This window comes from Mugil cephalus, chromosome 21, assembly GCF_022458985.1.
Source record: "Mugil cephalus isolate CIBA_MC_2020 chromosome 21, CIBA_Mcephalus_1.1, whole genome shotgun sequence".
Taxonomy (NCBI): domain Eukaryota; kingdom Metazoa; phylum Chordata; class Actinopteri; order Mugiliformes; family Mugilidae; genus Mugil; species Mugil cephalus.
The window spans coordinates 11,570,407-11,582,948 of record NC_061790.1 but is presented as its reverse complement, the minus strand read 5'-3'; the positions used below and the strand labels follow the sequence as shown (position 1 = coordinate 11,582,948).

General features: G+C 43.0%; 1 protein-coding gene across 1 annotated transcript in view; it reads left to right on the top strand.

Annotated features, from left to right (window-relative positions):
- Positions 1-12,542, top strand: part of nbas (NBAS subunit of NRZ tethering complex) — a 169,059-nt gene that overhangs the window by 77,503 nt on the left and 79,014 nt on the right. The window contains exons 40-41 of the mRNA XM_047573656.1: positions 6,951-7,027; positions 7,712-7,849. Of these exons, the coding sequence (XP_047429612.1) occupies positions 6,951-7,027; positions 7,712-7,849 (215 nt within the window). The remainder of the gene's footprint in view (positions 1-6,950; positions 7,028-7,711; positions 7,850-12,542) is intronic.

Here is a 12,542-nt window from a genome sequence, read left to right as displayed (position 1 = left end):
AATTTCTGCCAGATGGTTGTGTTTGGATTTCATTACCAACTGTTCATTGTGTGGTGTTAGTAAAGACAACCAACAAGATTAATAAATCAGGGCTGTCAATAGATTTAGATTTTAAATCGCAAAGTGAAACATATTCAGTTAATCACGCTTTTTTAAAAAACACACCTTAAAGGGAAATTTTGTGTGTTGTTACTATTGCGACAATCCAACACAATAACAAATACTCACACAGAAGGTGTGTTTGTGATCACGAGTTTGTGTTTGACAGCCCTGAAACAAATAGTACAGGGTTAAAATTTGCAACATTTGTCAATTTTGTCGTATTTAAACATTCAAAGTTCTCATTTAGAACAAAAAATAAAATGTTGATTACATTAAGTCAGTAACTAATAGAGAATATTTAAAGTGTAATAGTTTTTTTAGCATCAATAGTGATTTTAATTGCTACACAATTTTCAAGAGTCAGAAACCTCATATGTCATCCACAGCCTCATTTAAGTAACACTTTGTAAGTAAAATGTGAAAATGTATACATTTGTTGTGCTTATTTAAAATGCTTTTAAAATTTATTTAGTGTTAAAAAGAGAAATGAATGCAAAGGAGCACATCTTTAAGTACATCATTTCCATCTTTAAACATTTTCTTAAGCCTATAACACAAAAAACTATTGTCTTAATGTCAGTAATCAGGTTTTGATGAGACTCTTGAATCGTCTCCTCTTCTGTAGTTTAGACTTATTCAGAACTGCCCGTAGGTTCTCTTTGGATCATTTGGAGAAATCATGTCCCGAATATCAACTTCACATCATAGTTATAAAGCAAACATCATCTTACCTGGGAGACCTTCCTGAATTAAAAAAAAAAAACTAAATGTTTTGTCAGTGAGAAAAGTGAGTATTAAACTTGACTTTTTACCTCAGTGCTCCGTCTTAGTGAAGCTGTGGTATTTTCAGCTGTGGGGTTAACCTCCCTCCCCGCGCCCTGCCCTCTCCTCCCCTCATCCGTCTTGGCCAGGGAGCCCAACACGTGGTGGTGGACGAGGAGACAACATGGGAAGAAAAGCCTCATACTGATTAATTAATGTAGCCTCACGCATCCCGCGGCAACAGTAAATAATGGCGCATCACTGCGGCGAGATAGCATCAAGTCAAAACATCAAGGCCACGCCGCGTGATGGATCGCAGCTGCTCGCCAGAATCAATGCCACTACAAAAATAAAGAGCAAACTTGTGCGCCCGCGTGTCCGTGAATACTAACGCGTGGACTCTGAGCAAACGGCACGCGCCTCGGCCCATGCCTCCATATGCATATCAGCTTCCGCGCACGCATAAACGCATTCACGCGCTCGCGGCAAGACCGATGTCTCTGTCTGCGTCTGCGCCGCTGTCATTCGGGTGAATATCTCTCTCCTTAAAAGTCACCTTCCCTTCGGAGCCGCCGCAAACGGCGACGTGTCGAGAAAGAGAAAAGCTCGGCCCGGACGGCGTCGCGCCCGATAACAACCTTCGATTAATGACTGGCGTGTCGGGGCGCCGCGCTGGAAAAAAAAAAAAAGGAAAAAAGACAAACAAACTGGGAGATGGCCTTTAAGAAAATAAATATATTGATTTCTTTTAGCTGGCCCCGGATAAGACGGAGGTAATTAATGAGGACACGAGTGGAAAGTGACTCAATGGGATTGAACTGAGTGAGACGCAGGCTTGATGGAAAGACACACATTTGCACACTTGTCTCTAAACTACCTGCACGGATGGAGTGCTGTTACTGGCTGCATTTTGACCCGGACTGTAACGCGCTCCCTGCTCAGGTGAAATAGTAATAAGTCACTGTCTTGCTAACAATGTGCTTGTTTTAGCTGACACAGGAGCAAGTGTGTGTGTGCTCACGTGCACACACAAACACACCCAGCCTTTCCTCAGTGTGGTGTCTCTTTATCACTTTCTCTGCAAACCCCCCCTCATCTTTATGCTTTAAAGTCAGGGTTATCTACTCTGTGTGTGTGTGTGTGTGTGTGTGTGTGTGTGTGTATGTATGTATTTACCCCTCTGGTAATTCCTGTCCCGATGGTATCAGTAGCTTTAGAGAGGCGTGTAATCAGCTACTTCTGAGGTGTAGCTCATTGAAACCCGGGGGGTAGGAGAGGAGGGGGAGAGGAAAAACGAGTGAAGGAGGAGGGTGGGCACAGTGCTTAAGAGAGCTGTTACGGCTCTTTAAAGTGGTGCATCTCTCCTCCCCTGCTTCGCACGAGCGCCAGGCGAGCCTCCAAGTGTGCCCGTCAGGTGTGAGGCGCCCCTCGTGTGCGCATACGCACATCAGCGCGCGCTCTGCTCTACGGCGAACGTCTCTTCTATCCCCTCCTCTGTCTTTCTCCCGTTGTCCATGCTCTACTTTTCTCTGTCTGTTCCGTTTTGTCTCGGGCTCTTATCAGCGGCTCCGGCTTCTGTTCTCCTTGGGCCCGGGACTACAAAGCGATTCTGTCTGCTTCTCTCCGCTCTCTCCCGTTGTTTCCTCGGAGTGAGTCAGTGAGTGATTAACTGAGGGCGTGTGTGTGCTTGCAGTGTTTGGTGTTCATCTAATAAACCTACAAATTTTCAGCTGTAACGGTACGAGTGCAGTTGTGGGTGGGTGTGATTGTTGCGAGCTGTTTGAATCCAAAGGTAGACTGCAAATCCCATCAGCCTTAGAGGTAGGGCAAAAAAATAATTAAAATAAAATAAATAAATAAATAAAACAGATCTCTGTCCCATTTCCACACTCTAACTGGATTTGAATACTTAGCTCACCTTGAAATGATAAAAAAGAAAAAGAACTGTCGGTATGAATATTAAATAATGCTTCATTTTAAAATGTGTGATTTTGACACAAGTTCTCTTCCCTCGATGAAATACGGAGGGTAAGCCGAGGATCCGCTCACTGCTGCAGAACATTAAAAGTGACTGCAGACGGTGATGACGCAGCAGGTTTAATGCTTCATTCATGCAATCTTGGCAGATTGAGGAGAAGGGCTTGAGCTTTAGTCTGGATTCCTACCCTGAGCGATGAGGGCCATACATGCAGGAAGAGACTGGCAGTGATGTGGCGACAAGAGACCATGGAATTTTAATGAAATGCAGTCAGTTGCAGCGTCGATAGAGAAGAGAAACGTTTGCTGATGCAAAGTGGATGAGTTTCATATTGAAGTAATTTCAACTTTGAGGAGGCGCGATAGAGGCGGCGACCAATGGGATACGGCTGATTGACATGTGACCCCGAACATTTGCCATTAGAAAACATCTTCCACCTCTCTGGTTCCTACCAGTGAGCCAGCGTGCTTAAACATCCTACTAATCACAGATGGATCACCAGCGTCTCTATTTCCTTTTCACATAGAAGTGGTAAAGACATGAAGAGCTAGCATTGTTTATACACTAGAAATATATTTATCCCATATTTGGCATGGGGAAATGCACAAGAAGGTAACTTGGGCAATCATAGCCTCGAACGTCCACTAGCGAGCAACTGTTAGCTACCAGGCATGAGGCGACAAGCAAATTACTTTTACCCATTTAGCTTACATAACTAAGTCTACACACAATTTAGTCTTTCTACATTACAGTTGTATGTATATAATACATGCATACAACTGTATAACAATAAAGTTTAAATAGCCTACATTAGATATTTGTTGGTTTGGGGAGCACACTCTGTGTTGTTTCTGTTCAGCATTTAAATCCATTAACTCTAAACCAAAACAGATGGAATATGCTAGAATAGAAAGCGACGAAAAACAGGATTCAAATGATTGCTTCTCAAAATATGCTTTTTTTAATTAATATTCATTAGATGCGTAATTGATTAATTGAACTGTTCCAGCTCTGCTATTGATATTCACTGTAGTGAGAGAATGTGGAGTTTGTTTAGTTGTTATATAAAGAGAAAGAACTACCAGGCTGAAGTAGTGAATCTGTGCTGATATACAGTGGGGGAAATAAGTATTTGATCCCCTGCTGAATTTGTAAGTTTGCCCACTTCCATAGAAATGATCAGACTCTGGTTTTTATGGTTGTTTACTGGTTATGGGTATAGACAGAATATCAGTCGAAAATGCATAAAAAACACACAATCTAAAAGTTATAAATTGTTATGTATTTTATTAAGGGAAATAAGTATTTGATCCTCAACAATTCACTTAGAATTCAGGCTCCTACAGATTGGCTGGTGCGCATGTGGCACACAGCTGTGCTCAGTCAACTAATTACCAATACTCCTGATCTTAACTCGTCATGTATATAAAGCACACCTGCTCTAAGAATCAGTTTCTTACATTCCAACTTCTACAGCACCATGGGCAAGACCAAAGAGCTGTCAAAAGATGTCAGGGACAAGATTGTAGACCTGCACAAGGCTGGTATAGGTTACAAAACCATCAGCAAAAGGCTTGGTGAGAAGGTGACAACTATTGGTGCCATTATTCGCAAGTGGAAGACCCATAAAAGGACCATCAACTGTCCTCGGTCTGGAGCTCCCCGCAAAATCTCGCCTCATGGAGTGAGGATGATGATGAGAAAGGTGAGGGAGCAGCCTAAAACAACACGGCAGGAGCTTGTTAATGATCTGGAAGCAGTTGGGACCTCCGTCACCAAGAAAACAGTTGGCAACACACTGCGCCGTTATGGATTGAACTCTTGCAGTGCCCGCAAGGTCCCCCTGCTCAAGAAGGCACATGTACAGGCCCGCCTTAAGTTTGCCAGTGAACATCTAAATGACTCAGAGAAGGCTTGGGAGAAAGTGCTGTGGTCTGACGAAACCAAAGTTGAGCTATTTGGCATTAACTCGACCCGCCGTGTTTGGAGGATGAAAAAACGTGAGTATGACCCAAAGAACACCATACCCACGGTTAAGCATGGAGGTGGAAACATCATGTTTTGGGGCTGTTTTTCAGCAAAGGGTACAGGGCAACTTCACCGCATTATGGGGCCAATGAATGCAGCCATGTACTGTAACATCTTGGACAAAAACCTTCTTTCCTCAGCAAGAACACTGAAGATGCCTCGTGGGTGGGTTTTCCAACATGACAATGACCCAAAACATACTGCCAGGACAACAAAGGAGTGGCTCAAGAAGAAGCATATTAAGGTCATGGAGTGGCCTAGTCAGTCTCCAGACCTTAACCCGATCGAAAACCTGTGGAGGGAGCTGAAGCTCCGAGTTTCCAAGAGGCAGCCAAGAAACTTGAAGGATTTAGAGACTGTCTGTAAAGATGAATGGGCCAAAATCCCTCCTGCGCTGTGTGCAAACCTGGTGACCAACTACAAGAAACGTCTCATCGCTGTGCTTGCCAACAAAGGTTTCTCTACAAAGTACTGACTTGTGTTGTGCTTGGGGATCAAATACTTATTTCCCTTAATAAAATACATAACAATTTATAACTTTTAGATTGTGTGTTTTTTATGCATTTTCGACTGATATTCTGTCTATACCCATAACCAGTAAACAACCATAAAAACCAGAGTCTGATAATTTCTATGGAAGTGGGCAAACTTACAAATTCTGCAGGGGATCAAATACTTATTTCCCCCACTGTATAGACCCCTTCATTGCCTACATCACTGTGACGTCAGGGCGTTAGCTGAAGGCAAAAAGGCAAAAAAATGTGCACCCTTCATATCAGGTCAGATTAATATGTAATGCATCATCATTTTCAGCCTGGATGCCATTATGTGTCGGACTAAATTGTGAGTGAAATTACATTAAGTTAATCATTATTTGGGGGATTACTGTTACTTGTTAATGCTAATGCTAACTAAGGACTAATGCAACATTAGTTGTGCTTCAGGGGTGTCCAAGCAGAAGTTGCATTTACTACTTTACCCTCTGCAGTGGTTCCACTTACTTCTTTTAATAGCTTTGTTGGAGAGGCTTCACTTGATAAAGACAGACACGTCTGTGTTCTCCTATGGTGAAATCATCCATCCAGTGAGTGAGAGTGTAGGGTTAGGTGAATGTACTCCAATCAGTCAGAGTCAACTTTTCAAAATAACACTCTCGGTCTTGGAGAGTGAATGTATTAGTATATTCTCTTAAATGTGCATTTTCCTTGTCCATTCTTGTCAAAACAGCCTGTTGAAACATACTAATCATTGTTTACAAGCTAGTGTTTGAGATATTTTGCCTCCAGCTAAGCCCCGCCCCTAAAAAAAACAGTAATAGTTTACAAACAGTTAAGGGGTCTGTATAGATTTATCTGTATTACCTACTTAGTTATTTGAGTGCTTACGTGTTTTTCAATTTGTTTCTTAGCACCTTGGGTGGTAGGTGTCACAGTTTCATGACTTTACAATAATAATAAACTCTACCTTATCTTATCTGCCTTATATTATCTATGAACATACACACATTTTAAGTTCATTTGAATTTTGGAATCGCTACACAGCCGTGGCCTGGAATGGTCTGATCACTGGTTTAAATTGATGACTTAGAACAGATAAGTTTAGGATTCAGAAGATCAAACTCGTCTTCCTGTCTTGGCGGTTGACAGCTACGCGTGGACTGAGTTGGAATTCAGGGGATTGAACTTTAAAATGCTCAAGTGATTACTCTGCGGAGGAAACTATGCATGGACACAACCAGCTCACATTTGTACTCGACATACGCAAACACACGCATCCGGACATGCACACAGTGGTCATGGCAAGGACAAACAAATCCCTCAGTATAGAGATTTTTAACGATGCCTCTTGATTTGCCTGTCCCCCAACCCCCCTTTCTTCTCGTCTGCCTCTATTTTTACCCGTCCCAGTGTTTTGTCTGGCCCACGGAGAGGTGTATCCTGACAGGCTCTGTCTCCTCTATTCAGCATAAGATGAGACTTGTCCAAGAGGGGAGGGTTGGTTGCTAATCCTCAGCGCCTTAGTTAAAATCTTTTCTTTCCCACCTCTCTCCTCCTCCCCCTCCTCCCTTTATCCCTTCTAGTTTTGCTGCAGCTGGCCAATGATGCATTTCCCCGGGACATGATGCTGGCTCTGTCCTACTTACTGGCCCTGCCCCAGGTAGGTGGACACACGCACACACACACACACACTGGTCCTAGTTAGAATGAAGTCTGATTGGAATTTAGTTAGACTGGCAAAACTGAGTAAATCCATATGCTTTGCTGAGTTTTTATTCTTCTGTAAAGAGTTTGCACCATTGGTTTTTGGAAAGCATCACATTGTGATCTCTCACAACAGTATACTGTATGTTTCCTTCAGTTCACTCAACATTACATACCTCACACGTTGTGTAACTCCTCTGCCAATCCATTGTCAGCTGTCAATGAAAGTGCAAAACAGAAAAACGCCCACTGCATACGGCACTAGGCCGAGTTCAAGAGGAACTAGGGAAATCTCTCATGCGTCAACAGTGAAATACTGAACTGCTGTACTGAATATTACATAAATATTTCCTGGGAAGCTTGCTAAGTCCATTGGGATCAGACTGACATCACTGACAAACTGAGTGCGTGGGTTTGCACGGGTTGACATGACACCACGAGTCCAGATTTATTCCAGTTAAGTCAATGTTTTAATACGCTGTGAGCTCATAACACTGATCTATTGGTTTACTAGTGGGCTACAAACTGAGCAGATTGTGAACATTTTTCTTTCTTTCCTTCATCTAACATATTGAGTGAATATTTAAAATGCCACAGTGACTACATGTCTCAAACGCTCTTCTTCTATCCATACATGCAGGTCTTGGATGCCAACAAGTGCTTTGAGAAGCAGTGTCACTCTGCCTTGTCACTCCAGCTTGCTGCCTATTACTACTCCCTGCAGATATACTCTCGCCTCTTGCCGTGCTTCAAGGACAAGAACCACACTCTCTACCAGGTCAGCATGGAATACCAGTGTTGTGTATGAGGGACAGTGCGTGGGCGTTTGAGTGAATTGAGGTGTCGTGCTGAGGTGGAAGCTGTCGGAAGTTCCGTTCTTCTTGTAGTTGACATGACATGTGCTGATAAAAATAATGTTACATTCTCTCTTTATTATAAAGTCGCCTTTCTGAACTGCAGAAGCAACAAATTCCCTGCACAATAAAAAAAAAATGTATGAATTAAAGATGGTCAGGCACACAAGGTAGAGGCACATATCAATCCAAAGTATATACGTGTGAGTGCATGAAATATTGATATATTTTGAGATGATTGGGCTTTGAAAAAAAAAATCCTGAAGCCTTAGTGACTTGGGGAAACATTTTAGGCATTTTAAATGTGCTGAGCTAACACTGTGTCACCCGTGCTCTTCTGCCGATGCTAAAACTAGAATAGCGAATGCAGACTTTTGACAACATGACAAAGATACCTGAGGTTGATCCACACATGCTTTTATGGTTAAAGTGTAAAAGTTAGTCCAGTGTAATCAGGAATGTGTTGGAAATATACAAACAGTGGGGAAAAAAAGGACTAGGGATTTATCAAGAAGCATATGTTAAATAATCTGTTTCTCTGATTGGTTGTACCAATCTCCCCATTCCACCACATCCCAAAGGTGATGGTCTATTGGATTGAGATCTGGTGGCTGTGGAGGCCATTGGAATACAGTGAACTCATTGTCATGTTCCAGAAACCAGTTTGAGATGATATGAGCTTTGTGACATGTTGCATTATCCTGCTGGAAGTAGCCATCAGAAGATGGGTACACTGTGGTCATAAAGGGATGGACATGGTCAGCAACAATACTCAGGCAGGCTGTGGCATTTAAACCATGTTTGTACTAAGGGGTCCAAAGTGTGCCAAAAGAATATACCCCACTCCTTACACCACCACCAGCCTGAACTGTTGATACAAGGCAGGATGGATCCATGCTTGTGTATGTGCAGCCTACCATTTTGGTATTCTCATCCTCCTCCTGCTTTCTGAGTCTTCCAATTTGTTTAGTCGCCTTTAGGAGAAGGTATCTGACTACATGTTGGACATGTTCTATAAGGTGCACCTGCTTGGTTCTTTCAGTGAATGCTTGTAAAGCTCTGCAAAGATTACATTCTCAACATCTCGCTACTCCCAACTCATCAGTGACATTGATTTGACCAATGCAGCCGTGCGTGGTGTTGGTTTAATGAAAGGCTTATGCAGCTCTCAAGTTGTCTGAGATTTTAATGAGTCCAGTGAGCTCTTCATCAGTGTTATTTCTTGTGTGGAGAAGAACCCATTGGAAGGGCATTTCCCCTACCCTTCAGTTGAATGCTACGAATGCTATGATTGGGATTGGTTTAAAGAAGTATAAACAAGAGTGTTTGGGAGATCTTTCTGCTTTAATGCACAGAAAAGTACGAATGGTGTACTCATACACGTCATCTGAGCACCGTTGAGTTTATTGATACCCCTTTTGCATCGAAAATAGCGGGTTGACACGGGATTTTCCGGCCCGGGTCAACCTGCCTTTGGTGCGCTTTCACATCGCCAGAAGTCCTGGAGTCAAATAAATCACTCTGGCCTGTGGTGCCCGATCTCCTCCTCTCCTCGAGTGCAGAGCAGCTCGCTGATCTCACGGTCTTCCCAGTGCGCTGCCATGATCATTAAAAAAAGCATGTTGTATAGCTATACAAGCTGTATATAAGCACATGCATTTCCGAGTCGGTGCGTTTTCCCTAACATGACATAGGGCTGATCGATCGTGATCGATCGTGTAACAACACATTTGATTTCTGTGATTGAAAAAAAAAAAATGGACAAAAATCTCTGCCCTTCAGAGATCGGGCTTTTATGGGCATTGACCTAAATTTTGCTTTGTTTTTGAGCTGCTTGCAGCCCTGGAGCTTCTACAATGACACAATCTGACAGGCCGTACAGTGACAAAATCAAAATGTGACAGGCAGGTACATCAACCTCATAGGGTTAGTGTTAGGGTTTGAGGACCGACGCAGCATTCCTGTTCACAGCGAAGCCGGGCCGAGCCGATAAAAGTCCCGGGTGGATTGCTGGGTCATTCGATGCGGGTCGACGTGAAGCGGGCTTTAGTTAACAACAAAATGGCTCTGATTGGTTATAGGAGTATCCACTTACATGCAGAGGATTTGTTTTTTCTCCATATTGGTCGAAACACGCCCCATAATGATGTCCCAGTGGAATGTTACCAGACACGTATTCTGAAAGGATAGCTACGCCAGGCTAGCTGTAATCAGCAGCCTCTCTAGTTCTATTTATATTTAACATGACATAACAGTTTTAGTTGTAGTTTTAGTTTTGTTGCAGATGTTTCGCTGCCCAGCATGATTTTGTTGTCACAGCAGGATTGCGGGATTGCGAACGTTACAGCTGCTGTTGACGAGGCTGAAATGTGCAACACTCTTTGGCTTCTTAGATGAGCGGAGAGCATTGTTCCAGGCAAACCGACATGACAAAAGGCTCTTACAGTGATGTAGGATGCAAAAAAAAAAAAAGAATCAACATAATCAGCCATCTGGGAAACTGGGGAAATAACTATGATTACCATTTTACACATCAGTATAGTTTTTCCATTGAGCTTGTGCTTTAATCTAAAACCAGCCCTGGAAGGTGTGGATGCATTTGCACACGTATCAGTATCGGTTTTATTCGCAGTGTTAACATAATTTCTTTGCCGAAGAAAAGGTGCAAATTTACTGAATTTGTTCAAAATAATAACACAGAAATGTCATACATATAATTTTAATGCTTGTTGAAGTCGCATCATGATCCCTTTTCCTTTGCAGTGAAAACTAAGAAAATAATCAAGGACAAGAGATCATAAAAATATGAGTGAAAAGAGGAAGAGGAGGCTGCAGAGGAGGGGTGGCAGGGGTGTTGGTGGGAGGGGTGGGGGTGTGGGGGGGCGCTGATTGGCAGAGAATAAGAGAAGAAATGGCTCTGACCTTTTCCTTGAGTGGACCGCTGTCTCTCATGGGTTTTAGTCCAGGTAGAAGAAGGGAGGTAAAATGTTGAAATAAAAGAACGGCAGAGGGAAAGAGGCCAGCGGAAGGAGTGGATAAGTGTGTCCCAGTTGACATTCAAGGTCAGGACTGCACACAGGAACGCGCACATCCCCACTCACGCCGACCAACCAAACACACTCAACGGAAACACACACACACGCTCATCCCCACGCACTGACACACACACACACACACACACACACACATCCTGGCTGCATCCTAATGGTGGTAATCACTCCCCAACCTCCTGCCTCAAGTGAAGTTCAAGTCCATTAACTTAAAATATATCCAGCTTCTCCTCCTCCACTCAACACGTCGGCAGTTGTTCTTTCACTTTTAGCTCGTTTCTTCGTTGTCATTTCCTTGATTTTATTTTTTCCTACTTAAAGACTGAGTGCCTCTTATCATTGCATTCCAGGTCTTGCCTTCGCTCGGCTCTTGCTGATGGCGACTTTAACTCTGATAGACGCAAGGGGGGAAGAAACCCTTTTGAATTCTCTCGTCCTTCGCCTCATTCACAAGATGTTTTTTCCCCCCTCGATTTTTTTCTCCTCTACGTGTTTCTCATCCTTCCTTGTTTCTCTTATTGAGTTAAATGAATTGCTTTGTTGGAAGGACAGTTCTGGCTTGTGTGTATCCGTGACGCTTCTTTCTGTCCAGATTATGTAGCTCCTCCGCTCCTCCTGTTCTTCCCCCGTAGCCCGTCTCGCTCTTCAAAATCTCTGGCTCCTCCGTTCACAATACTATCTTGACTGTGCATGCTTTCTGGATTTCTCTTGTGCTTTCTTCAGCTCTCTCGCTTTCTCTTATCTTTTAAGGGCACACATTGTACATAGTGTGATATGTAATTTCAGATATGTATGACAGGGTTGCTCGTATCTCTATTTCATGCGCACGCTTTGCATTGCAAATTAGGTTTGAAACAAAAAAAAAACAAAAAACACACAAAACATGTTACATTACCCGAGCATGGATTTTTATACAATTATGTGTGGAAGCATGCTTTTGTTTTTGGTTTTTTTTTTTGTGTGTGGTGCTTATGTATAACTGCAGGCTAACATGCGCGTTAGATCTGTTTCCCTGTGACAGCGGATGGTGTATTTGTGTGTTGTGGCGTGTCAAGCTGTCTCCAAGTGTTTCCCACTCTGCTTGAAGAGCGGTAACACTGTCTCAATAACTCTCACGCTCTTTCAATTCTCTTGTCACTATCACATAATTTCATAGCCAAGCAATAAGACACCAGACACTCAAGCCACCGAAAGTCATTCAGTTGCAAATGGGAACAGAACTCTCCGAGGGTTTAGGAAAGGTGTTTGATGTGTCTTTAAAGCCTTTCGACGAGCAGCCTGTTTTCTTTCTGCTGCGCGGGTACGGAGGAAATGAGGCTGCGTGCGGAGACGACGTTAAAAGTTGATGTGAGGGAAACATTCGTATCAGTTAACTCCGTTTTCAAATGCACGGTGACAAAATGTAAGAACACCCGTCACGATAAATGCTTCTTTATATTCGACAATAACCGCCTCACACACACACACACACACGTACATTCACAAATATTATATGTACAGTACACTACTCCAACTCCAGCACTCTCCCCATATCTCAGATACACCGATCAGGCATAACATTATGACC